At 35.4% G+C, this 27,622-nt stretch overlaps 1 protein-coding gene across 32 annotated transcripts in view; it reads left to right on the top strand.

Annotated features, from left to right (window-relative positions):
* The window catches only part of RIMS2 (regulating synaptic membrane exocytosis 2), a 511,671-nt gene that overhangs the window by 431,332 nt on the left and 52,717 nt on the right, over positions 1-27,622 (top strand). For 18 of the 32 annotated variants that reach the window (XM_064476903.1, XM_064476904.1, XM_064476906.1 and 15 more), the window contains one exon: positions 2,688-2,929. The exons of the other annotated variants lie outside the window; for them this stretch is intronic. In XM_064476903.1, the coding sequence (XP_064332973.1) occupies positions 2,688-2,929 (242 nt within the window). The remainder of the gene's footprint in view (positions 1-2,687; positions 2,930-27,622) is intronic. 32 annotated transcript variants of the gene reach the window in all.

The following is a 27,622-nucleotide window of genomic DNA, read 5'->3' as shown; positions in this document are numbered from 1 at the left end:
AGGAAACCAGAAATGACACTTTAGCTTCAGTCTCCCTCCCCTCAAAACACAGCACCGGAGGGCAACTACTCATAAGCTCATCCCTGGTGATCTCTGAGTTTCAAGGAGATGAGAATTAGATCCATCTCACAGAACTTTTAGTAACTCTTTTTGTAGATCATACGTGATCAAAGTTGTCAAATTGAAGAGAAGTGTACTGCTGTGAAACCAAATGGGCGCTGCGCTACTTATCAGTTAGTGTTTTATTATATCTTGCTTGTTTCTGGCCAAGTTCCTTGTGGCCTTTACATTCAACCATGAAAATTACAATTCAAAAATCACAAGGTACAGTATTTTGAGAGTCTATCTCTGACTTCTTTGGTGGGTAGTAGATTAGGTGGTTCTTTTGGAAAAGTATGTGATTAGGGTAAAAAATCCACGTAACAGGAGTACCAGTTACTGTGACTATGGGACATATGTTTTTATCTTGAAAGTCTTAGTCTCAACTAAACTTTGACTTTTCTAGGCTATGCCATGCCTGTTATGATGATAGCGTATTGTAAAAGTCCTATGTTGCATTTCTGTGTTTATTTGCCCAGAATCCATGAAACAAGAGATGCCTGGGGAGCAAAGCATTTCTCAGTTAAAGGGAACCTTACAGATATTGCAGTTCAGCATGTTTAATGGATGATGATGGGGGTGGTGGTGATAATAATAATAAGGAGAAGGAGGAAGAGAGTAATTTTTGGAGCTCTTATGTGCCTTTCATTCTGCTTAGTGCTTCACTTAAGTTTTTTTCATTTATTGAAGGTGGAAAGTAAGTTCCAGACAGGGAAACAACTCTCCTAAGATCACTCAGTGAAGCCAAAAATCTAACTCAGATTTCCTGACTCTCAGTGTTGGCCACTCTCCATTACATAATGCTGGCTATATGAAAACCATTTTAGACATTTTAAACTCAGAAGTTTTAAATTTTATAATTATGAATAGCATTTCTATGGATGCTAAGTATTTACATATATAATACATGTTGAAGGACTTTAACCTTATTTTATCATCTGTATTCATAATAATAATTGTTATAATTTCCATTTATTAAGTTTTTACTTTAGACATATTATCTCTATTCTTTAAAATAAGAAAGTAAAATAAAATATTCTATAAATAAGGAACCCAAGACTCAGAGAGGAGCAATTACCTTTTCTAAAGGAAGTCAGTTAAGTAGGAGCAAAGCTGGAATTTAAGCCCCTATCTCTTGCTTCCAAAACTCTTTCTACTTTATTCTATAGTTGCTTATTCAAGAATAGCAAAATCAAGCAAGCTTGAAAATGGTTGATTTGGGGTACTGTAGAAGTATATACATTGTTTTCTTTCTCTTTCGGTCTGTTTATGCCTCATTTCTTCTTAAAACTTATGTGAGGGATAAAATAGTTCACTTTACTGTACTTCTAAAAAATTTCACACTGGGTCTTTTCCCTCTTAAATACTTGGAGGAAATGGACATAGGTTAATAAAGTTAACATGTGGTCCTAGACTTTTAGTAGATTTTATTCTAAGATAAGAGAAAACAATTGTTTAAGGAAGACTGATAAATGAATTAGAGATAAGAGCTCACCTCAGTAGGTCAGTTTGTCCTCATCCTTCAGCTGATGTATATAGATTCTACTAATGTTTCTTGATTTTTATTCTTTTCTTTTGTTTTTATAATTGAATGTTACACACTCAGACTGTCAGAACCAAATTAAAGCAGAAACTATGACTTTCTAATACCGAGTCAAAAATTGATGATGTGTAAATGAATCTTCCCATTCCTCAAAGCAGGCTGCTTCCTTCACATTCTCCCAGGTGTGGGGCCAGCTGGATGGCCTGTTTTCAGATGCTTCACCCTCTACTCATGCCTCTACCCCAGTCAACATAGAAGAATCCAAGCTTCTCTCTTTAATTATTCCCAATGGTAGTGTTAGTCTAGCAAGTAGATCCTCAATCAGCTCACTCACTGATGGCCTTCTGACCATATTGTCTAGAAAAATGATAACGATTTTTCTTTCTTTCAAATGAATGCAAGAGGAAAATCTTTTCTTCATTTTTGGAATATAGACATATCAATAAATATGAAATTGTGTAGAGTGAAATAAATTATTTTTAATTCAAAATGACCAAAAACATCAATCCCTTTTAGAAAATTTAACAATTATTAGCTAACTCTTAAAGATGAAATGAGAAAACTTAATTAAAGGGCTACCCTTAGCAATGGATGCTGTCATTTTTGCCATTTTTTGTAAAATTCCCTCACTCATTGAATTTCTTTTTGATGACTAGGGTAAGGCAAATTGGAGAAGAATGCTTTGGAAACTTCCTTCTTATGTTATATGGCTGCCTCAAAGCACTTTGCTCTTGCAGGACAGCATATTCTCTTAAATGAGCCCACTGATTTTTCATGAATTTTTATTTTCCTGTAGCCATGCAAACCAGTGCCTTCTTTAAAAGCAGAGATGAAATCGTAAATCTGATTTTTGATAGTAATGTTAAGGTCGGCGCTGAATAGTAAAACCCGTTCAAGACCATGGTATTTGAAAATTTTTAAATCCTAGAAGTATGTCCCACAAAAGGTAGAATTGATTTGTGCTCCAGATACTTCATCTAAAATACCTTTTCTGTCTTTTCCTTTTCACTCTTGCCTTCACTTTTAACGATCCATCGGCCTACAGTGTCTTTACAACCAAAATGCAAAGCAGACAAATGGGCATCTCGGGGAAGAACATGACTAAAAGCACCAGCATCAGCGGAGACATGTGCTCGCTGGAGAAGAACGATGGCAGCCAGTCTGACACTGCGGTGGGCGCCCTGGGCACCGGCGGCAAAAAGCGGCGCTCTAGCATTGGGGCCAAAATGGTAGCTATTGTTGGTCTCTCCCGGAAAAGCCGCAGTGCTTCTCAGCTCAGCCAGACGGGTAGGCATTTTTATGTTACTTTTGACTTCGTATTTGAGTTGTCATTAAAATACATGTTCTTTTCTCTTACTCATTCTATTGCAGTAATGTGTGGATGATGACATGTACCAGAAGGAAAGGGGCATTCTAAACTAGTTAACCTTTCTGAAAAGACAATAACTTTATTTTTCAGTGATCAGTGAACCTGCTTCAGAGTGCACCTTGGGTACTGTTCTTGAAATGCAGTTAGTGTCTTTTCTCCTCAGGGAGGAGTTAAGCTGTGGTCCCCCTGATTGTCAGCTGCTGATCCTTTGTAAAGGTCCTCTGATCTTTGAGATATTTGCTTTTCTTTAGGTTCCTCGAGTTGGAACCAGCCAAATTAATTTTCATTCCTAGCAAGTTACCACGATGAAGATGATACCACATATTTTGTGTGGATAATATGCTTCTTTTATTGCTGACAACCGAACTTCTTTTCCAGTTTGTAAGCAGCATTTACCAGTTGTATGAGTTTTCTCACTGCAGTTTTTATTTCCCTGTTAAAACTTCAAGCAGCAATATTCTCCAGCAGCAGGGATGGAGGAATTTTCTGCTGACAGCGAAGATATTCAAAGCTTTGCTATATTAAAATTCAGTTTCTAAATCACATCTGCAGAAATAAATTAGATACAACACTCCTCCTCAGAAAAGCCACTGTTAGCAATTAAGAAATTTGTGAGTCAAAGCCATGTCTTCTTGCAAATGGGTGTTGATAATTAAACATTAAGTCCCTGGTGTCTTGGAAATAATAGCATATCTTCTACTTAACAAACAAACAAAAGCATATAATATGGTGTTTCTTTTACAGCAAATAAATTATAGGCCAATGGATTTAATCTCATTTATGCTTGAATACCAGGGTTCTGGTACGTAGAAGTCAGGGCATCTATCTGCAACACAAAAGAATTTAAGATTACGTTAATTCCTGGACCCGGCTAATCTTGGTTTTGCAAGCTATAACGATTCTGGAATTTGAGCCTTATATAATAATATTGCATTGAAATAATTATTTGATGTTATTCCTTATATCTTGGTTGTAACTTACTGTGTTTAAGGTGATTATTGTTAAAGGAATTTTTAATTTGATGTTTTAAAATGTTATTTTGCAATTTAATGTAAAATTAGAAATTCAGTTTATGGACATGGAGATCTTGTCTAAATGATTTTCAAATTGCTAATGTTTGTCATAATTAACTGTTGTGCTAATATGATAGATGTTGGCTTTTTGAAATTGAGGGGTTGTTTTCCTCTAGCAGTTAGATCATTATGACATTTTGCTCTTTAAAACCTACAAACTTTTGTAAACCTGAAACTGCTCTAAAAAATAAAGTCTATTAGTTTTTTAAAAATCAAGAACCTAAAACAGACACTAATAAGACTACAAGTTAGAGAATTTGTGGTGTTAAACTAAATAATTAATTTCATTCCTTCAAGAGTTTTTGGTAAATATTGAGCACTTAATGTATGCCAGGCACATAGAGAACAAAGATAAGTAAAAGGTCATTTATAACCTGAGTTGCTTATAATCTAGTAGAAGACAGAAACTTAAAGAGATTGCTTCAAGCTCATGTGTCAGTGGTAAACCAAGAATTACATAGAAAGTATGCTGAATGCTCAGGAGATCACTTGACCCAACCTAGAATTCCAGGAGTGAATCCCCAGAGGAGATGATGTCTGATCCAAGGCCTGAAAAAAAGAATGACTGCTAACCAGGTAAAGAAAAATTAGAAAGATGTTCTAGGTAGAAACCATAATGACAAAGGCACGGAGGCATGACATGGGCAGGATGATAGGCAGTGGGTGTAATTTTAACAAAATGTTGGACTGAATATGGCCCGAGATGAGGCCGGTAGGTCAGCAGAGACCAGGTCATGGAGAGTCCTGTAGATCCTATGAATTTGTAGGTGATAAGAAGTTTTAAAGGATTTTCAGTAGAGAATTGATATGGTCAGATTTGAATCATATGTTTTCTGTTGGCCATTCAGGCTGCCATTTATTTATCTAACAATTTTTTTGAGCATCTACCATATGCTATATCCTAAAGAAAACACGAATGAGACAAGAGACCCTTCTCTTCGAGCTTATATTCTAGTGGGGCTGCGATAAAGAATTAAGCTTAACTAAGCATCTGGTTTTAGGATGAATTAGCAGAGTAGTACAATATTTTAGATAAGACCCTGAACTAAGTCAGTTGTCTGTTGTAATAAAGATAGAGCAGGGGTGATAAATTCAGGTGATTTTTAAAGAGTAAAATTATTCAGTCATCTGATTCCATGATGGGTTGGATTTGCAGAGGTGAAGGAGAGAAGATACTAAGATAATCCGCATATTTCTGGCTTGCATCACTGGATGGGTGGTTTTAGTGCTGTTAGTAGATATTGGAAGTGTGAAAGAAGGAGTAGGTTGGGAGGAGTAGAGGAACGAGTCCTTCAATTCAGGTCATGTTCAACCTGAGACATCTATAGGACACCCAAGGAGAAATATCTAGAACATACTTAATTAAATATTGTTAAAGCTGTTGTCAGAACCAGAGACATAAATCTGGGGGTTCTAAAGTTTAGATGATGCTTGAAACTATGAACATGGCTGAGGTTGCCCCAGAAGAACACTACAGATAAAAGAGCAGTAGGTGAAGACAATACTCTGTGGAAGACTTAACATTTTAGAATTGGGCAGAGAAGCCAATGAAGACCAAGAAGAAATGATCATGAAGAAAGGGCAAACACTGTGGGAGAGTGGTGTCACAGATGGTAAGGGTGTAAAGGATTTCAAACAGAGAATATTCAGCACTTCTCAGTGATCAATTTCGTGTCTTCATAGTTTTGGCATTAATATCCCATATATCTTTCTTTGACAATATTTTTATTTAAAAATAGAGATCTATTGACCATACAATGATTTGGTTTTTATCTTCAAAAACATTGTGATGTTGGCAGATTTAAGAAATGCAGCCTTGTTCCTTATTATACCATATAGCCCCTTCCTATATGTATATAGCATAGCAGAAAATAACCTGTTCCTTTTTATTATTGTCTTCATTTATATTCAATGACATTATAATGGTTAAAATTTTTTCTCATTCTTAAAATGTGTAATTATTTCTACCTACACACTTTATAAGTTGAAACTATATTGACATTAGAATTCAGAATCTCTCTCAATTTGAAGCCTGAGTTTAACTGTAGAATAGCCAACAGAGTTTATTTTGCAATTAACTGGATTCTAACCTTTCAGTGTGTTTCTAAATTCTGTATTTATGTGTATAAATGTACATGTTTCAAGTAAGGTTTTTATGTTCTTTAAAAATGCAGTCACAAGCTCTAACAATATTTAAAACTGAAATCTTCAAATTTAATACTTAAACTCTTTGATCATATGATACCATTATCTAAAACAATGAAATGGTTTTATGATGTTGGAGCTACAATAGATCCTTTGTTTAGACATAAATATCTAAGTTGTATTGAGTGACTTGCCTAAAACCAAGAAATACATTTTCAACTATTATGTTTGCATTTTCAAAAATTCAGTTAGTAATCCCTTGATTTTCCTGGTCTCTATATGGAGATCTGCATGTAATTAAGTTATAAGAATTATCATTTAATGAATGATATACCATAATGTTTTCCATTTCTAAAAAATGTTATTTATCATTGTAAAAAATAAGCATCATTACACCAGTATGAATTTCAAGGTCAGATAAAAACTGCTCACTTGCCTCCTAAAGAGTAGAAAACTCAGCAAAATGGTATCTTTCTGAAGAATGGTCAAATTATTCTGGATTATATCCGTAAGCATACATGAACAATCATTGGCGAAGGGGAAACCATTTATAAAAATATGTTCGTTAATACACATAGTTGCTAAGTCACGTCTCTCTTCTTTTGCCATGCTATTTTGTATCCTTCTTTGCCTGTTAAGTGGAAATTCACCATTTTTAAAGCTTAAATATATTTTGCTAAACATCACAACCTCTTAGAAAGCACATAGAGTGAATAAGGAGACTTGGGTGCTATTGCTTACTCTGGGTTATATAAGATATCCAATATGGCCTCTTAAAAAACCTACCCAACATATCTGAGTCACAGAATATTCATCTGACAGATGGAATTAGCACCTGCTGTCCTAACAGGGTTTTTATAAAGATAATATTTTTAAATCTATAAGAAAATGCTTTTGGAACTTAAAAATCACTTTGTAGATGAAAGCTAGCAGTAGCAAATTCACCTTCAGGGGGAATCAGGAATTCTGTTTTAGACATGTTGATTTTGAGATGCCCATTAGACATCTAAGAGCAGTTATTATATTGGCTGGACATATGTCTAGAATTTAGTAGTATGTACTTGGGAGTAATCAGCAGGTAGTATTTAAGCCCACGGCACCAGGTAATACTGCTTAGTGTAACTTGAATCAAAAAGAAAACTGAGGACAGTGCCCTGGTATATGCCAACCTTTAAAAGTCAGGAAGAGAATTCATTAAAGGAAAAATAAGAGAGAGCAATCATTAAAGAAAAAGAAAAAGAAGATGGTATCTTAGAAGTCAAATGAAGAAAATATTTTAAGAATGATGGTCAGTTGTGACAAGTGCTTCTGGTAGTTCAAGTAAGATGAAGACTGAGAACTGGCCGTTGTATTTGGCAAGATGGAAAAATTTGGTGAACCTTGACAAACTTGGCAGTGGTGGACAGAGCCCGACTGGAGGAGTTAAGGAAAATGGGAGGTGAGGTAGAGTCAGCATAATTTCAAGAATAAAAATTAGAACACCTAATACTTTTTGAGCACTTCTATTTTGAGCACTTTACATGTAAGTCATTTAAACCTCACAACAATGTTATGAAGCAAGAATTAAATACTTTTACCCTCATTTTACAGATGAGGAAACCAAAGTAGGCAGAGGGGGAATAACTTCCCTAAGTTTACCTAACTAATAAGGGTAGAAGTTGGGATTTAAATCCAGGTAGTTTAGACCTGGAAGCTTCATTCTTAATTATTTTGTTGTAGTCTAACTAGCACTGTCCAATAGAACTTTCAGCAATGTCAGCAGGCTTCTGTGTCTGCGCTACCCAATACAATATGGTAGCCAGCATGTGGCCACCATACACCCGGCATGTGGCAGCTGAGCCCTTGAAATGTGGCTCGTGTGACTGAGTAACTGAATTTTTAATTTTTTAACATTTTTAATGTATATAATTTTAATTTAAATAGGCACATATGACTAGTGACTACTCTGTTAGTGCAGATAAAAACAATTTCTAGGATTTTTGATAAAAAAGGAAATAAATGTGACTATAGCATAGAAGAAACAGAGTCACAGAAGAGTTTTTGTTTTTGCTTTTTTTTTAATAAGAGAGGGGATACTTGTGGGAACAACTGAGTAGGTAAGAGAGCTTCAGATCCAGCACTTAAGTGGAGGTCAGCTATTACAACCTTTGGCCATTCAATAATCTCTGTTCTTTTCAGCTTGTCGTGATTTCTAAGCTCACATAATACTTTACGTTTCCTCTAATTATAACCCTTAGTAACTGTAATCATTTATTTATTTGTTTCTCTCTTGGCTAGACTGTTTTTTCTTATTTTGTACATCCTTCTCAGTGTCTGATGTAGTATCAAATACAGTGATGTCCTGTGAAAAGGCCCATGTACTCCTTCGGGGTGCATGATGAAGTTCTCTGGTGAATGGAATAAAAATGGTATAAATTATTTTTGTCTTTCCACCTAAAAGACAAAGAAATTAAGCACTACCATATTTAATATATGGCTTTGTCCTCATTTTCTCAGTCGGTCTGGATGTCAGATAGTCGTGTTGTTGTGTGCCTTTCTGGAGGTGTTAGTTTCATTAACCACCAGAAAGTGGGCAAGTGGCTTACAAAGATTCCTTCGGTGAAACTGGATTGAGTGTAACACTAACACTGCAACTACACGAAAAAAGGTAGACCTGAAATTCCTGCTCCTAGTCAAGCTTTTCATTAGCCACTGATGAAGGAAATACAGTGACAAGATCTGATAAGAAGCCACTAAAAAATTCTTAAGTTCTCAGGAAAACTAATAAAATACAGATTTACATCCACCACGTCTAACAGTGAACTTTGCCCTACATTTAATACTTCATATGATCTATGGTGTGTGTCTTTGTGAAGTTTCTTTTTCAACTATGACATTATTAAAACTAAGTATGAAGAAACTGAATTTGGACACAGACCTTTGAATTGCTCTATTTCTTGGCTAATGTAATGCCAGCTGCTATAAAATATAAACCTTGAAAACTTAACACAGTAGAAGTTTATTCATTGAGCAAATACCAGTCCAGCAGTTATTCCCAGTGGGCCAGTGGCCTGCCCTGTGGTTATTCAGAGTTTGAGGCTCTTTTCATCTTGAGGCTCCTCCCTCTTCTAGGGCCTTGGAGCCCTCTGAATTCAGCCAACACATGGGAAACTTTTATGGGCAAGAATTGGAAATAGGAAAGTCATTTCTTCTTATGTTTCTTTAGCAAAAACTCAGTCACAAGGCTGATGCTGGAAAATGGGAGGTTGAGAAATGTAGTCTAAGAAGTGCTCAGGAAAAAGAGAAAGCAAGTTTGTCACCAAACCAGTATTTTTAAAAAGTATAATGTACGTTACATCAAACATCTTTGCCGAGAGCACAAAGTCTTATTTTACCATTTGAAATAATGATTTGCAAATAGCTACTGTATTTTAATCTTTTTAAATATTTGTTTGGTGTTTGGGTGGGTTTGTTTGTTTATTTTTAGATTCCACTTGTATGTGAGACATATGATATTTGTCTTTCTCTGCCTGAGTTCTTTTACTTGGCACAATGCCCTCAATGTCCATCCATGTTCTCACAAATGGCAAGGTTTCGTTCTTTTTTATGGCTGAATAATATTCCTGTGTGTGTGTGTGTGTGTGTGTGTGTGTGTGTGTGTGTGTGTCACATTTTCTTTATCCATTCATTCATCTATAGACACTTAGGTTGTTTCCCTATCTTGGCTATAATAAATAATGCTGCAGTGAGCATGGGGTACAAATATCTTTTTAAGTTAGTGTTTCATTTTCTTCAGATAAACACCTGGAAATGGAATTGCTGGATTATTATACAGTAGCTCTATTTTAAATTTATTGACCAGACATACTGTTTTTCATAGGGGCTGCACCAATTTACATTCCCACCAACAATGCCCAGAGATTTTCTTTCCTCTACATTCTCACCAAAACTTGTTATTTCTTATTTTTTTCATACTGCCCATATGTGAGGTGATATTGTCATTGTGGTTTTGATTTGCATTTCCCTAATAATTAGTGATGTTGAGCATATTTCCATGTACCTGTTGGCCATCTGTATGTCCTTTTGGAAAAATGTCTATTCAGATCTTCTTCCTGTTTTTAAATTGAATTGTTTGGAGTTTTTTGCTACTAAGTTGCATGAGTTCTTTGTATATTTTGGATATTAACCCCTTATCAGATATATGATTTGCAAATATTTCCTCCCTTTTAATTGGTTGCTTTTTCATTTTGTTGATGGTTTCCTTTGCTGGGCAGAAGCTTTTTAGTTTGATGTACTCCCACTTGTTTATTTTTTGCTTCTTTTGCCTTTGCTTTTGGTGTCAAATCCAAAAACTCATTGCCAATATGGATGCCAAGGAGCTTACTGTCTGTTTTCTTCTAGGAGTTTTGTGGTTTTGAATCTTGCATTCAAGTCTTTAATCCATTTTGAGTTAATTATTGTGTATGGTATAAGATGGTTGGTTTCATTCTTTTGAATGTGGCTGTCCAATTTTCCCAATGCCATTTCTTGAAGAGGCTGTCCTTTCCCCATTGTATATTCTTGGCGCATTTGTTGTAAATTAATTGACGAAAAATGCACAGGTTTGTTTCTCGGCTCTGTTCTCTTCCGCTGAGCTATGTGTCTGTCTCTGTGCCAGTATTATACTGTTTTGATTACTATAGCTTTGTAAAATAATCTGAAATCAGGGAGTGTGATGTCTCCAGCTTTATTCTTCTTTCTCAAGCTTGTTTTGGCTATTTGAGTGTCTTTTGTGGTTCCATACACATTTTAGGATTGGTGGTTCTATTTCTGTGAAAACTGCCATCAGAATTTTGGTAGAGATTGCATTGACTCTGTAGATTGCTTTGGGTAGTATGGACATTTTAACAATATGTATTCTAACAATCCAAGAGCACAGAATATCTTTCCATCTGTTTGTGTCTTCCCCAATGTTTTTCACCAGTATCTTCTAGTTTCAGTCCCCAGACCTTGTCCAACCCGTGTCAGTGTTGCTTCCACCTGTTTCTCACCAGTGACCACCACCTTGTAAACCACTGCCTTCTCTCTGCAAGAGCCTCCTCACTGGACCCCTTGCTGCCTCCCAGTGTCTGTTCACATGGAGCTGGGAAGCCATTAAAAAGGCAAACCAAGGTCTCGCCACTCCCCTCCAGAGAAGCTGCCAGCAGCCTTGCCACTTCTGGCAGGATAGGGATTAAACTCCCAGCCCCAGCTCACCTCCCTCACCCCAGGCTGTTCCTCCTCACACTTTCTGCCACCAGCCAGTGATACTGGCCTTTCAGGTCCCTAGAGTGTTCTGTTCCCCCTGGAGCTTCTGCTAAAGATAGCTCTGAAATTTCTCTATCCTGGCTCCTTCCTCAGGGAACATTCCTCAGCCTTTGGGTTGGACACCTCCCCAACCTGTTCTGATTAAAAACAAAAAGCAAAAAAAAAAAAAAAAAAAAAAAAGAAATGTATAGATCTTTCACCTCCTTTGTTAAATTTATGCCTGGGTAATTTATTCTTTTTGATGAAGTTATGAATGAGATTGTTTTCTTAATTTCTCTTCCTGATAGTTCATAATTAGTATATAGAAACCATTTTCTAATTGAATTTTTTGTTATTGAGTTGAAAAATACTTTTTATGATAGAAAAAAATATAAGCCTGTTTTTTAGATTCTTCTGAGTCATTTTTGTATTAATAACATTTTGTAATATAACTTACTTATATTTGCCTGAATCCCACTGTATTATAAATCTTTGAAGGAAGGAATTCTATCTCATTCATTTTTGACAGTTTTTCTTTTTTCTTTTCTTTTCTTTTCTTTTTCTTTTCTGGTGTGGGGGAGGTAATTAGGTTTATTTACTTCTTTATTCTTAGAGGAGATACTGGGGATTGAACCCAGAACCTCATACTAAGCATGCACTCTACTGCTTGAACTACACCCTCCACCCTCATTCATTTATATAACTCTGGTAACTAAGATAAGAGTTGATATCTAAAAACTCAGTTATTTGTTTGAATGAATGAACAAACAATTCAGTGCATCTTTGTTATAGGCAAGATAACTTAAAACTGTGTCCTGCAAGATGTTAAAGTAGAACAGTGAAGTTTTAAAAACTATAAATGATCATATAAATATATGTTAACTACCTTTTATTTCTCATCTCATATTCTAGGGTTTTGTTACTATTATTTATGGAAAGAATGACAGCTCTTGAAAGATATTGTTAAGGAACTATCCATTTATAGCTACAGATACAAATTATCTTGCATTATCCCTTCCTAAACATAAATATTACACTCGTAATCAAATTATTAAAAACTTGCTACTTAATTCTTACTCTAATAATTTCCGTGAAGCACAGACATTACCATAGTTTATTCATCTCATTAAGTAAACATTGTTTGTTTTTTTTTTTGGAACCACACTTGTTATTTTATTTTTGTAATTAAAAAAATTTAATGAGGTGTAATTTGCATAGAGGAAGATGCACAGTAGTAGTAGTCATAGTTATATGATGGAATCCATCTTTAGGTGAATAACTAGGTAAGTAAACATTGTTATCGCTCTATGCAAGGAAGTCATCTCGGTTGGTGTTATGGAAGCCAAAACTTAACAAAACAGAGTTCCCACTCTCTTATAGCTTTTTTACTTGATCTTAAAATCTACTGGAAGAAATGAGTTGTAGGCTTGAGTAAACATAAAATAAATTGGAACATGATGAGAACAACCATGGGGTACAAAGAATATTCTGTAAAAGTGTAGCAGAATGGAGAAAACAGATTTTAGAGTTTTAGTTATTAGATCCCATCTCTGCTACATGGTCATGTTACTTAACCTCACTAAATCTCCATTTCCTCAGCTGTATAAATCATGGGCTCTAGGCTTTATCTTCCTACTTGATGAGGTTGTTATGACCTCTTACGAAAGCACTTATAACAGTATCTGACAAGTTCTCAATAAATGGCAGCTGCCACTGTGTTAATGTTAACATTAGTTTAGCTGTTATTGTTAGCATTATTATATTATCATTTGTGTAGCAGTGGAAATGCTTACTTCCAACACTGATGCCAGGGTAACAGTTTATCTGAGCCTTGAATTATGGATGTTGTTTAAACTTGTGAAGATGCTGAAAACAGGCATGGACATTTCAGACATGGACAGTCTTAGGCCCAGAGATATGGAAATTCAGTTTACATGTGAGCAGTGCAGAGAGTGTTTGACACTTAGTGGGAGATGACACTAGCAGTATAGGTTGTGGCCAGATTACAAATAACATCCGGCCAAAGAGTTAGAACCACTGAGTTGGCAGGATGTGGAGCAGGATCATGACACTCAGAGCTAGAAAGGTTTTGTTGGTAAAGACTAGAGAGCAAGAACAAGAGACAGTTCTATCAGTTTAGAGCAGAGATGATGAGGGCCTCGTCACTGGTGTATTAGTTTTCTATTGCTGCCATAGGAAATTACCACAAACTTAGCAACCTACGACAGTAGAAATTTACCGTTCTGTCAGAAGTCTAGGTGAGCTTCTCTGGTTCTTCTGCTCTGTGTCTTATAAGCCAAACTCAAGGTGTCATCACGACTATTCAAAGGCTCAAGAGAAGACTTGATGAGATAACTTAAAACTATGTTCAGGTTCATTCAGGTTGGTGGCAGAGTTCAGCTTTCCTTTGTAGGACTGAGATTGCATTTTCTTTGAAACATGACCCTCTTTGTCTTCAAGCTGACAATGCCACATTGACTCTATTTTGTGCTTCTGATCTCTCCAAGTACCCATTCTGCTGCATCTCTCCAGCCAGAGAAAATTCTCTGCTTTTAAGGGTTCATGTAATTCGATTGGGACCACTTAGGTGATCCAAGGTATCTCTCTATTTTAAGCTCCTTAACCTTAATTATGTCTGCAAAGTGCCTTTTGCAATGTAATGTAACATTTCCAGATTCCAGAAAATAGTGCGTGTTCATCTTTAGGGATGACTCTGCTTACCACAAATGATAATAGTGAATGGAGACGGGAAAGTGAGGAGATTCAAGAAATAATGTAGATATATTTTTTAAAATTATTATTTACGTATATTATGCTTCCTGGAAGTCAACGCAAAATGGAAATAAAAGTTAACTTTCACAATTTGAACTATCTGACCAAAAACATACCAGTTATTAAAATAAAGCTTTTTTCTGACATAAAATTAAGAAAATAATTTGTCAGTCATTAAAAAACATAATTAGCAATAGCATGAGTTCGTTCAGTTTAATTTTCACAACCTGAGCTGTATAATTTTTCATTCTCATTTCACATATTAGAAAACTGAGACTTAGAAGTTGCGTGGTGGACAGACACGCTCCAAAGCTGGTACTCTTTATTCCCCGCCCCCCCCACTGCTACAGAATGTTTTTATAATTCGTTCTTTTCATGTCACAAGGAGAAAAGAACATTCTCTTCAAAATGAAAGTTTCCCAGGGAACTACTTTTAATTTAACATAGGTTTTATTTAGTGTAATTGGATGTAATTTTTAAGATGTAAATAGCCAGAAGACTAGACCATACATTCTAGCAATCAGTGAAGGCCTAGTAACTGTAAATAACTAAACCATAAAGAGTTTAATTGTAAGCTGAGCAGCACATACTACGGAAAAGAAGCCTTTTAATTTTATTAAAATTAAATGCCTTAAGGATTTTGAGCATCGGAGTCTAAACAGTATAAAATGTAATTCGGTGAAGGAAATTTTTAATGAAATTTCCGTACACCCTGAATAGGTATACAGAGCTACTAGAGGCTTTTTCGTCAATGAGTCATGTTCGTATTATCTACTAGGGGGACTTCTAAAGAGGCAGTTGCAGGTATTTGTTGGAAATTTTATAAAGTTGTAGCTAAGTAATGTAAAGTTCTACCAGGAGTAATGATAATTTGTTCTTCCAACATATAGAAAAAGGTAGGAGTGTTGACTCATTGTCTCCTTGGGCTTTGAAAGCCATCTGGTATCACAGACTTTGTAGAATGAAAAACACTGAGACAGAATCCATCTTTTCTCTCTGATACTGCTCCAAGTAGACAAATCCTTCTAACTTCTTATTGCATGAAGTTTCTTTTTTTTAACTGACACTCTTATTTACTACCTTATAACATCTTAACACAACATACTGTTATTCAATAAATATTTATTGAATTTCTAGCCGGTGGCAGACACCATGGTATGTATTGATTGTGATCCTCCTCATATGGTATTTATGCTGCAGTGGAAGTGACAGGCCTTAACAAATAAATAAAATAATAGTCAAAATTACTAAGTTTACCTTGATGAAAAAGTACCATGTAGCATGAAAGTGTATCACAGGACGTACGTAGTCTGGCTTATGTTTTCATCCTCCCCAGTTCTTCTCAGATACTTTGCACATAGTAGGGTTTCAACAAATGCCTAGTGAATGACATAAAATGTTGCACATGATGTGCTGTGCCCTTCTGTCTTTGTGGCTGGTTTATTTAGCAGTCTCTGCATTTATGAATATGGTCCACAAATAATCTCCCTGTGACACCTGTGTGTGTGCATTTGTGTGTTTCTCTTAAAAACAGTTGAAAGCCAAATGATTTTTTGAAAAGGGGTTTAAATTAAACTCTTCATGATCTGAGTTTGTGTACCATGTGTACTCTGAGGGAGAGAGGCAATAGATTCTAGTTCAGCCTAGACATATGCTTGGAGTTGAAACAGCGGGAAAGTGGGTCCAATATACTTCTCTTAGGTGTTCAAGTTTGGTACTGACATAAGAATGTCATTTCTGTAGCTTTTAGTCCAAAGAGTGGCTTGGTTTGGTTTTGGTTTTGATTTTGTTCTGGTATGTGAGGAATTCATTGAATTTTACTTTTACTTCATGATTGCTTAGAAAATGAGAGTGGGGCAGTAGCTGATAGAGAAGTGTGAGATGAAGTGGGGAAATATTCTGTTGAGGAAATTGATGGTGAGGCAGCATGGAATGCAGAAGAAAGAAAGAACAGAGATGTGGAGAGACAGGGAAATAATTACAGAAAACCACGGAGAACCTGCAGGGGGCGGTGCTCATTATTGAGGCATTTCTACTTCAACACCTTTCATCCAGACCCTCCTTTCCGAAGGAAATGCAGTAGCAAAAGATAGAACAGCGGCCACCAGCCTCTTCTGTCTTCCTCCTTCCTTTGCCAGCAGTCTTTTATCCTGAAATTAGAACCATCTGTGTCAGAGGGAAGATGTATGACCAAAGTTTCTAACTTGCCATCAACCAAGCTAAGTTCTTCATTTAACCGGTCAGTTGTAAAATTATTTTACTGGAAACAATAATTTGATAGTTCTACTTCAATATGTTAAATTAGATTTCTTTAAAAAAAATACAAAGACTTTTCAAGAATCTGTTTTCATTTGAATTCTTTCATTTTGAAAGTTTTCCCCCAGAAATAGACAATAAAAATTGTTATGCACAAATGAAAATATCTGTGTTTTAAAAACCAGATAGTAAATGTAATGAACAATGAGGAAGATGGCATACCACGTAACGACATGCATGTCACTCTGTGTTTAAAAGTCCACTTCTTATTTCCAAGTGAAATGGAAAACTGAAGTTTATTTCCTTCCTCAAGGAAGTATAATATTTCTTCTTCCAAATCATACAGCACATTGCACAATTTTAAGGCTACATGGGGTCCTCTCTTTGAATCATGTTTTGCTTTGTTTTATACTTTATAGTGATGAAGGCCAAGTTGTTCACATTCTCTGTATATTTGAATAATATTTCATATATTTAGATAAATGAAATTAGCCTTCTTATTCTGAGTTACACAATCTCAACTTCAATAAAATTTCCTCACAGACTTTGCATACTGGATTATTCTTTTTAATCCTTTCAATCATTTAGGATTCCCTGGATGTGTAATTATTTTACATTTGTCTTAGTGAATAGAATCTTAAACTAGAAAAACAATGCAGGTTTTATATAAATATACTCTTTTTTGGCTTTTTCATGAAATATTTGTATGTCAGTAAAATCTTATGGTGGCTCCCTGCTTCCTTTTGAATAAGAAAACTGTATGAGTTCATTTAGTTTTAATCTGTTTTATCTTTTTGTTCTTTTATGGTTGCTCATCTTTCTTTATCTATTCTTGTTGTAATTTGCTTTTTGTTCTTAAAAGCGTCCCCATTAAGTTTCATTCTATTTTCCAAAGAGACATTTTAATATACTAAGGTCAGTTAAAATTCCACTGCATTTAAATATTGCTTGAAATTTTTAAGACGGTCAAGCTAGCACTAAACTTTGATTTTTAAAAAGTTTTACACATTTAAAATAGTCAATCAATACGATTAACTGTGCTTCTAATAAAGTAAAAGTGTTGTGCAGGTACTATGGACTATTAAAAAATTTTTACAAATTATATAAATTGCAGACACATCCTCAAAAAGCCTAAAATCTATTAGGGAAGATGTGTTAGGTAGCATATCAGTAGCAGAAGATACTGTAGGGTTTCAGAAAGATCACTTCTGCCTGGAATGACATTTTAGATGACTCCTTAGAAAGTTTATGATTTGAGCCAGAATTTGAAGATTAAGATTAATGAAATGAATAGGAGTGCATGTCAGGCATAGGAAACTTCTGCAGTACAGGGTAAGCTCAGGAAAACATGGAATATACATCAGAGAATGATCAGTGATCTAATTTGACTAAGGTATCAAACTTTTTTCTAAGCAATTGGAGCCCTTTTAACATTAGGAAGAGTCAGACAATGCAATCTGTAAGGTTGTTCAGAGAGGAGTGTGGCTTGCTCAAGGAATTAAGCCATCCGTGTTTGTAGTGCTCGAAGCATACAGTCCAAGAGAGAGTTGAGACATTAGGATGGAGAGTTGGGGAGAGGACAGATCATGGAATATCCTAAAAGTCATGTTCAGGAAATTGAATTTTATCCCAAAACTATTTAAAGTTTTGCTAAAGGGAGATTAGAGGCAGGGAGAAGCTATTAGAGAGCTTTGGAGTAATTTTTCAAGAGAAATGCTGGCCTGGACCACCAGGTAGTAAAGGGGAGGGAGGATGTGAATGGATGTAATAGAATTAATAGGGCTGGGTGGTAGGTAGAGGTGAGGGAGTGAGAGGAGTCAAAGCTGCTGTCTGGCTTGAGCAACTGGGTAGACAGTTGTTTTGCTATTTATTGAGATAGGCGAACCGAGTGAGGAGCAATGAGACCATCAGGTTACTTTGGTGAATATAAATATGTATTGGTACTTACTGTCTGCCAGCACTGTGCTGAGAGCTTCATACACCCATCTTCAGTGCATTATCTATTTGTCATCTTTAATGCATCACCTAATTTAATTCTCAGTAAATATTAGCTTTTAAGATGGGAAGAGAGCCGGATCATCAGGGCTTTCAGGAAGAAATGGGTGATAGAATTTGGAGGTACCAACTATAAAGAAGCAAAAGAGAAAAAGCTTTTGTTTAGGGGCTGGCAAACTGGGCCACAGGTCATATTCAACCATGCTGCTTTTTCCTTGATAAATAATTTTTTCATTTAATAAAGTTTTATTGGAACACAACCAAGTTCAATTTGTTTACACATTGTCTGTGGTTACTTTTGTGCTGTGGCGGCTCAGCTGAGTGCTCGTCAGAGAAAATCATCTGACCCAAAAGCCTATAATGTTTACCGTCTGGCCCTTTACAGAAAAAGTTTACCAAGCCCTAGTCTAGTTTGTCGCAGGTGGGGATCCAGACACAATTTTACCGTCCAAGATGAGGAAAATCTTTTTTATGTTTGGACATAAAGGGAAGGGAGTACTTGAAGATATAAGCGAGGAAATGACTAAGTGTGGAAGTAGACTCCCAAACATTTTATTGGATATTTTTAAAATCTTAAATGTAAGAAAGGACTTTAAATGTCACCTAGTCCAACCAGCTTTCTATCCCCTGCTTCATTTTCAATTCTTTCAAAGTCCGAAAGGAGTTCCCTACTGTAGCAGAGCTGATCACATCAGGATTATCCAGTCAAGAAGCTTTGCTTCACTGTTGTCAGAGAGTGAGGTTCTCCACTAAAATAGCCTTGAAATTTTATCAGTGTCTGTACATTAGCCACCTGGGACATTTCTTGTACTCTCTGCATAAAATGACAGCTGTTCTGTTCTCTAGGTCTGCTTCTGGTTTCCTGAACAGTGGTTCCTCTCACTTTCGGTCTTCTCATTTTGTTTTTGTTCATTATCATTTCTCCACTTTATCCAGAATTCTGTTGGAAGATCCTTGTTTCTTCCCCTGTAACCTACAATTATTCTGGATTTTGGCAGTCATTGAGAAAAATGACATGGTCATAGCAGTTAAGCTATGTCTCTTCTACATATGTGCATTTCGGGAAGTTCTGTTCTTTGTGGATAATTGTAGATTAACGTTGTCTGCTATTGTTTATTTTAATGAACATCAGATTATGTTAGTGAAATAAAATTCAGTGTGTTTTACTATGGGTTTGGTAGTGAGTTTCTACATTGTTATGAAACAAAGTTCTGTTTTCTACAGAAGGAAAAAGTACGAGCTATTGCTTTCTTAAAATCTTTACTGCCCTAGCGTTTCTGATTTTTTTAATTGAATCAGATCTAGGACTCGTAAATTATGCATTATCTGTTACAGATAATGGGTAACATCAAAGGAACATTTTTAGCAATTACTAAAAATGTTTGACAAAAAGGAACAGAATAAGTGAAATTTAAAGCAGGCCCTGGTGATAGCTGATAATAGGTTTCTGAAATCTTTTTGTGAGAATGAAGGTTAAGTGGCAAGTTGAAAGAGTCTAGTCTTAAAAAGGCACGTAGGGCTAAAACAAAAGAAAAGGTCAGGAGTAATGTTAATCTGTCATCCTCTTGATACCCATTTATTTGCTGTCAAATTCATTTGAGAAGAAAATGCTTTTCTTTTTAAGCCAAATGAAACAGAGACAGGAGATGCCACAAGAGAGTGAAGGACATTTACTGGAGCACCAGCTATATTCTCATTTACTAACTCTTTTGATCCCCATATTTTCTCTTTGAAGTAGGGATTATAATCTCCACTTTTCATTTTTTATGTAAGGAAACTGAAAGAAGCAATAGAAAGAATGGCGATTGTGGCAGGGGTGGGGGTGGTGGTGAAGAAAAGAAAACAATGCTTTGAGCAAGTCCTACTCAAAATTGTGAAGCAGGAGAATTTTCGCTGGTGGACTGTACTTCCTGTTCTCTTTGAATGGACTTCCTTCCTTCCTACAGCTGATCCCCCTTAAGTATTTCCAGATTCTTTCACCTTTTTCTTTTTTCAGGAAATAATCGACTACTCATTCCCATTAAGATACAGATTAATAGTTGGAAATGATTAAAAACCCTCTATAAGTATTTGTATATTCAGAATTGGAAAGTCTTAAACCAAAATAGTGAAGCTAATGGTGAGATTTCAGTCAAGTGGAGAGAAAAGTTTGGAAAGGCAGAGAGTCTCCCTGTATTTTTTAAATCACCCACGTGATGATTTTATAATCTCCTTTCTTTTCCATACAAAGTACACCCTTGAAGAGCTGCCATTTTGTTAAGCCAAGAGGTGTGTTACCTGTGGAAATATTACTGTTTTAGCATAATGACTTTTCAGTAACTTTTTAAGTTGTAGTAACAAACTCAGAAACTTCTCTTCACATTATTAGAAATTGACTCTCTCCAAGATGCAATAAACTTACTATTTCTAAATGTGGATTTTGAAGAACAGAGGTACACAGAGAAAAAACAAGTAAAAAACAAGAGTGCACCATCATTAGTCACATAAGACTTTCACACCTTGGAGGAGTTCTTTCTGTGAAGCTTTCAGAAATAGCAACATCTAAAGCATCACTGGGCAGACCCAGTCGTCTCTCTAGATCCAGGTTGTGGCACAGTTTCTAGAGGTGACCGGTCACTGATGCATGTTCTCTTCTTTCACTCGTCTTTCCCCTAAAGAGGAAGAGGAACTGAGCCAAGCTACGTACTCCTCTTTATCCCAGTTACAGGCATAAAATCCATAGCTATGTTTCATAACCAGTCCGGCTTCTCAGGATGCAGATTCATTCTCTCATATTGTTCTGTCTACAGTTCTGTCTGAGGCAGGAAATATATCGGTGCCGGGAACCCTTGGCCCCACTGTTCCATATGTTATTCGAACTTGCTTGCAGCTGTGCTGTCCCGCGTGGACACCCTTGCGACGTGGGCTCCCTCGCTTCTGGCTTCTTGGCCTGTACTGACTCATGGCCTTACTTATGGCCCCAGCTCTCCAACTCTGGCTTCTTTTCCTGTCTAACATTATAAACTCATCCAAAGAATTAAGGTAATAGGTAGATTTCTTAAGCATTTCTCTACATATAATAACAATGCTAAATCAGGAACAATCTAGAAACTTTCTCTAATTGCACTATAACAGTGACCACCTTCCACCATTACTCCCACCACTAACGTCTTCATACTTGCCAGTCTATTCCATTACACCCAGGCTGGCCTGGCTGCATAACATAATGGGCATTTAATTCTGGCTTCGGTTCTGCTGCTTTAAGCTATTGGCTTCTTTATTCTTTCTTCTTTGACATAAAATTACAGAAACTGTTTCCATAGTAAAAGTAATACCATCATCAAAGCTATAGAGAGGAAAGGTGAGGCTTTCCATAATGAAGGGAAGACACATAGACAGGATATGACAATTTTCTTTGTAAACTAAAAATGTAACAGAAATTATTAGATGATAGTCATATTACTCATACCTGGCTTTCTCAATATTTCTGAACTGTATAGACGTTATATATATATGTGTGTGTGTGTGTGTGTATGTATATATATACTTTTAAACTTACAACTGAAGAGCAGAAACAGCGTATGGTTTTATGTAATGCTCTTATTTTGTCATTAGCAACCTTTACAAACATTTACTTAACTACAAGCAATATGGCTATTTGACATATATAAGAAATGTCACAAATTCAGTGAGTGAATTTCTCTTGAAGTATGAAAGACCAGTATGCACATGTGCATAGAACAATTCTTTAATATGAGTTAGTCAACTGTAACATGTTTAAATATTGGTGAGATCTTTTTGCGAATGTGAAACTAACGCAGAAAATGTTAAGTGACTCAGGGTCTCATAATAATATTAGTAGCAAAGCAAAGGTAAAAACTAGTTCTTTGTTTAATAATATGATTGTGCTGCCTTTGTTCTAGGAAAGTTTCTATTTAAATTCATTGCTGCAGTCTATACAGTAGCTATTTTCAGAGAGAGTACATCAAGATGGCACATTTATATAACATGTAATGTCTTTACTTTCTTCAGAACTAAATTGGCACCTTGCTTAATAAGATCTTACAAATTTGTGCCCAATTTATAGCTTTTATATGCCAGTCAAGATGAAGTGCTTCTAAACATTTTTCCTAACATAAGTGATTATAAAGGTAAAATAATTTTAAATGCTTAAAGGTGATCCCTTCAAGTTAGTCACACAGGCAAAGAACCACACATTGAATACATATATAAGGTTGTAATAGACCGAGGCAAAGTGATGTTCGGTAATAGTGTCTCCATAATCTATTTCTCTCTGGGCCTTGCTTTCTTGGTTCTAGACTTGAAGATACTGAAGCTGCAGATAAGGAGCCCAAATGATGGGTGGATGTCTACCACGTGGAAGTAGGCGAGAAACTAAGATGGGCTAGAGTCTGGGAGATTATATTAGTTTTTTATTGCTACTGTAACAAATTACCATGAATTTAGAGGCTTAAAACAACACAAATGTATTATCTAACACTTTCTGAAGGTAAAAGTCCAGGCACAGTGTGGCTCTGCTGACTCCCTGCTTAGTCTCACAAGACCAGAATTAAGATGTTGGCAGGACTATGTTCCTTTCTGGTGGCTCTGGGGATGAATCCTCTTTCAATGTCATTTCTTTCAAGCTCATTTAGTTGCTGGCAGGATTTCATTTCATGCAATTATGGAACCCACATCCCCACTTCTTTGCTAGCTGTCAGATGGGGGCCATTCTCAGCTTCTAGAGGCAGCCTGTGTTCCTTGGTTGGTGGATACTTTCTTCCATGTCCAAAGCCAGCAACAGCTGGTCAAGTCTGTCTCAGGCGTCCAGTCTCTCTGACCTCTCCTTCTGCCTTACTGCTCCTCCACTTCCCTCTTCCAGTGCAACTATATACACGACTCTTTCGCCTTCCTCTTCTGCTATTAAAGGCTCACTTAATTACAATGGGCTCCTGTGGATAACCCAAAACAATCTCCTGATTTCAGCAGCAGCACCTAGATTAGTGTTTGAATAACTACAGGATAGGAATCTGAGCGGAACGTCTTTAGAATTCTGCCTGTCACAGAACCCGAGAAACAGTAAGCTGTATTTTATAAATGAGATGATCTAGTTTTATATTAAAATCTGCGTTTAGTTGTTGTTGCTATTACAAGCATTTGTGAAGTCATATTTAACTGTTCTAATCATCTCTCTACTATTCCTCAGGGAATTAAGAAAAAAGTTGGACGCTCAGCCATACATACTTAAAACAGAGTTGGAGGAGAATCAGTGTGGTGTTGGCAACAGCAGTTAGCAGAAAAATCTCAAAGATTTTCTTGACTAATAAGAGAAACTGTGCTCAAAATGTACCTCTCCATGCAGAAATTCTTATAATATTTCCTGGCTTGGGAAAATAAGGATTTTATTTTATTAAGGATGTGAGTGTCTTTGCAGTTACTAAGAAATACCAAGATAAATAGTGGTTATTAGACATTTAATTGAATTGTCTTTCCTGACTGTTGAACCATAGTCCTGATTTGACTAGTGGCCTTTATTTTTTGCTGATATGTTATTAGACACAGGGAGGCTGGGAATAACAATAGCTCAGGTTAATGTGCAAAAACCCAAAGTAGATATCTCCTACTAATGAAGAATCAGTATCTTCTTGGTTATCTTCTTATTTCAAGGACAACAAATGTGCATTTTAATAGTTTGGTAATAGTGACTGTGTATGAAATACCAGCGCAATGAGATCATTGGATTTCTACAATAATAAGCTTCTGGTAATCATGGTCCTTCATGCTCAGGTTTATTATTTTGTTGAAGTAGATTCTAAGATGTTTTCTGTATCTGTACTGAAAAATTTGACTTCTATACTCTGAGTAGCCTTTATTAATAATAATGCACAGAAGAGTCCATTTTCACTTCATAAAATAAGATACGATATTTTATGCAGAATTTTATGTAACCACTACTTACTTCACAAAACTTTCTCCTTTGGAATTAATATATTATCTATTTTATTGTTAAGTAAACTGAGCCACTGAAGTAAGTGGACTGGCTAGGAAAATGTCATAAAATAATAGCAAATTATTTTCAAATTATAAATCTCTGATGAATATACATGTACTAGGTATAATAATCACCTTGTCTGTCCAGGAAAACATACATCAAAAATATTTGCTTTCCCATGTTTCCATTTTATAAAATCCACATCTGCTTCTCTTTTTTAATATAAACACCTATAATGGAATATAAAAGTTTCTTCTTCACTCACCCCCCTCCTCCCCTTTGATCTCATCTCCCAGAGATAACCTCTGGTACCACATTTTGTTACATAATCTAATCATCCCAACTTTCATCTAGGCAGATTTCAGTATACACTCTCCACATGTTCTATTGCAATTTGGTTTTTCACTTAAAAATGTGTTTTAGAATCTTTATATGTCAGCATATGTACATTTATCTCATCTTTCAGGGAATTCTGTTGAACACTCTTTTACCTCATAGATTTAACATAGTGCTCTATTGAAGGACATTTAGGCTTTTTCTGCACAGAGCTACAGTGAACATCTTTATACTGATCTTAGTGTATGTATGACTTACCTGTAGATTAATTCCTGCAAGCAGAATAACTAGCTAAAAGGATGTGCTCATTTGTAATTTTGAAAAATATTGCAGATTACTCTCCAGAAGCATTGTAACATTTACATTCTCTCCAAGAGAATATGAAAGAGCTAATTTTTGCCCATTCTTGGCCATACTTAGTGTTATTTTTTATCTTTGCCAGTTTAGCACAAATTTTCATTTTCATTTTATTCAGTCACTTACTGAATGCATTCTTTGATTATTGGTGAGGTAGCAAATATTTCAATGTACTTATTGGTTTATTAACTATTTTTACTTATATTTTCCTGTGAAATACTTGTTCATAGTTTTTGCCCATTTTTCTGGTTTCTGTGCTATTATCATCAGTAAACCCTTTTCTTCTGCACTACTATAAAATATTATTATATTTTATTCTCATATGTGAGTATAAAGTCTTTATGAGTTTAGATCTTTGATGCATCTGAAATTTCTTTTATAGATGGTGAAAATTAGAGATCTGAATTTATTTTTTTCCAAATAGATGTTGGACCTAGGTAATTCATTCAATAAACCCAACTTTATCTATTTCTGTAAAATCTCATCCTTTATATGTATTAAATTGTCCTTATTTTGGGTTGTTCCTGGATTTTCTATTCTATTCTATCAATTTTTGGAGTTAAAATAGTACCACAATGTTTTAAATACTAATCTAGCTTTATAATTCATTTTACTAACTTGCAGGGCAAGACTACCCTTATTAGTCATATTCAGAATTCTCTTGGCTAACCTCTCATGTTTTCTTTTCTTGGTAAACTGTAAAGTTAAAATTGCATTAAAATATAGACTAACATGGGAGAATTGGCATACTTATAATGTTGCTTTTTCCTATTTAAATTCATAGTATGTCCTTCCATTGATTCAGGCCTTCTTTTAAGTCCTTTAATTTTGTATTTTTCATCATTTATCTTCTAGACATAACTTGTTAATTTTATTCCTAGGTATTTTGTAACTTATATTACTATTGTAAATACCATAATGTTTTTTTCTATTACATTTTATAACTTATATTTTTGTATTTATCTATTAAAATTACTGATTTAAATAGTGTTTTAAGTCTTATATCAGGCCACCTTACTGAATTCTGATTAATTGTAATTTTTTTTTCATGTACTTAATTCTACTAGTTTTTTCTTTAGATTTTCTAAATACAGCCTCAGGTCTTCTGAAAATAGTTTTCTCTTTCTCCAAGTGTACTTTCAGGGTGCACGTGCTCAGACCTATCACAGATTAATTGAAGCACTGACTTTTAAGATATGTTCAGAAATGATATTGCATTTGTTCCCTGCTACTCTAGAAAATGGATCAATAGGACTCTCTGCTTTTTAAAAATGGAAGGAATAGAAAAAGCAATATTTTTTTCCTTCCCAACCCCAAATCTGCATTATGTAAGTCGTCAAAAAATAAAGCAACTAACGCAACATTATAAATCAACTATACTTCAATTTAAAAAAAGAAAGCAAGATTAATTTTTTATTTGAACTGTATCCTGTGAAGTTCTTTGAAGCATAAACTTTTATCTGTGAGTCATTGCTTTTTAAGGTCATCACACTGTTTAATGCATTGATATGACATTGGGTCTTTAGCAAACCTAAGATCTATTTCCAGCTAGCAATATTTTCAAAGGCATAAAAAGTAAATTTTTTTAAATGAATTAACAAAGTGACAGGAACAAGGGCAAATAATCAGAAGCGTATGTAATAAAGGCCTCCACGCCTGTGGCATTCTCATTTTTCTTATTTAAATGTGTTACTGGTTTAAAATGGACACTATCAAGCGTGAAAATGGAAGTTTTTTCCCCTAAAGTAGAATTTCCCTGAAGTATATACCACAGAACAATAGGTCTTTGGATGCCAGCAGACGTTAAGCAGAAAAATAAGGCTTTGTGGCCAAATAAGTATAGAAAATGTAGATTAAACAGTTTCAATATTTTTTTTTTAATTGTAGAACTTCATAAGGTCCTTTGCTATATTTATGTGCTTTGTGATTTTTTCAAAAGAATGTGTAGCTTCTCCTGACTCACTTTGACCAACCCTTTGTCTCTGAAGCATATCTTGGAATTAATATTCCTTAGAATACTTTGGAAAACATCTAAACATCTTCAAATTTAAATTGCAGTATGTGTGCTTTTAAGAAAACAGAGTTAGAAGCAGACAACAAACTTTTCTTTGATTATCTAGCTCATATCTCTCACTACATTTCTCATTGAATGGATTGAGTAAGGCTAAAAAGACCTTCTTAGCTGTTTTATGTATCTCTGTTCCATTTTTTAACTGAATCCGTGAAGACACCATTCAGAACTAGCTCCATGGGTAATAAGTGAGATGAGTGGTGTAGTAGGAACATGAGTTGAGACTGATCTACAACCTTTGAAAAGTACTGTGTTTAGGGAAACTTCTAGTTTGTATGTGTGTACATACATATTATGGTAAGAAGTCAGATTCTAGCAAAAGTTTATAATACAGAAGAAAAAAAGAGAAAACTCATGGTCTGTGAAGTCGTTTTGTGTATTACTTCTGCTG

This window comes from Camelus dromedarius, chromosome 20, assembly GCF_036321535.1.
Source record: "Camelus dromedarius isolate mCamDro1 chromosome 20, mCamDro1.pat, whole genome shotgun sequence".
Classification (NCBI taxonomy): Eukaryota; Metazoa; Chordata; class Mammalia; order Artiodactyla; family Camelidae; genus Camelus; species Camelus dromedarius.
Note: the sequence above shows the minus strand (reverse complement) of the source record. Positions and strands in the feature narration are given on the sequence as shown.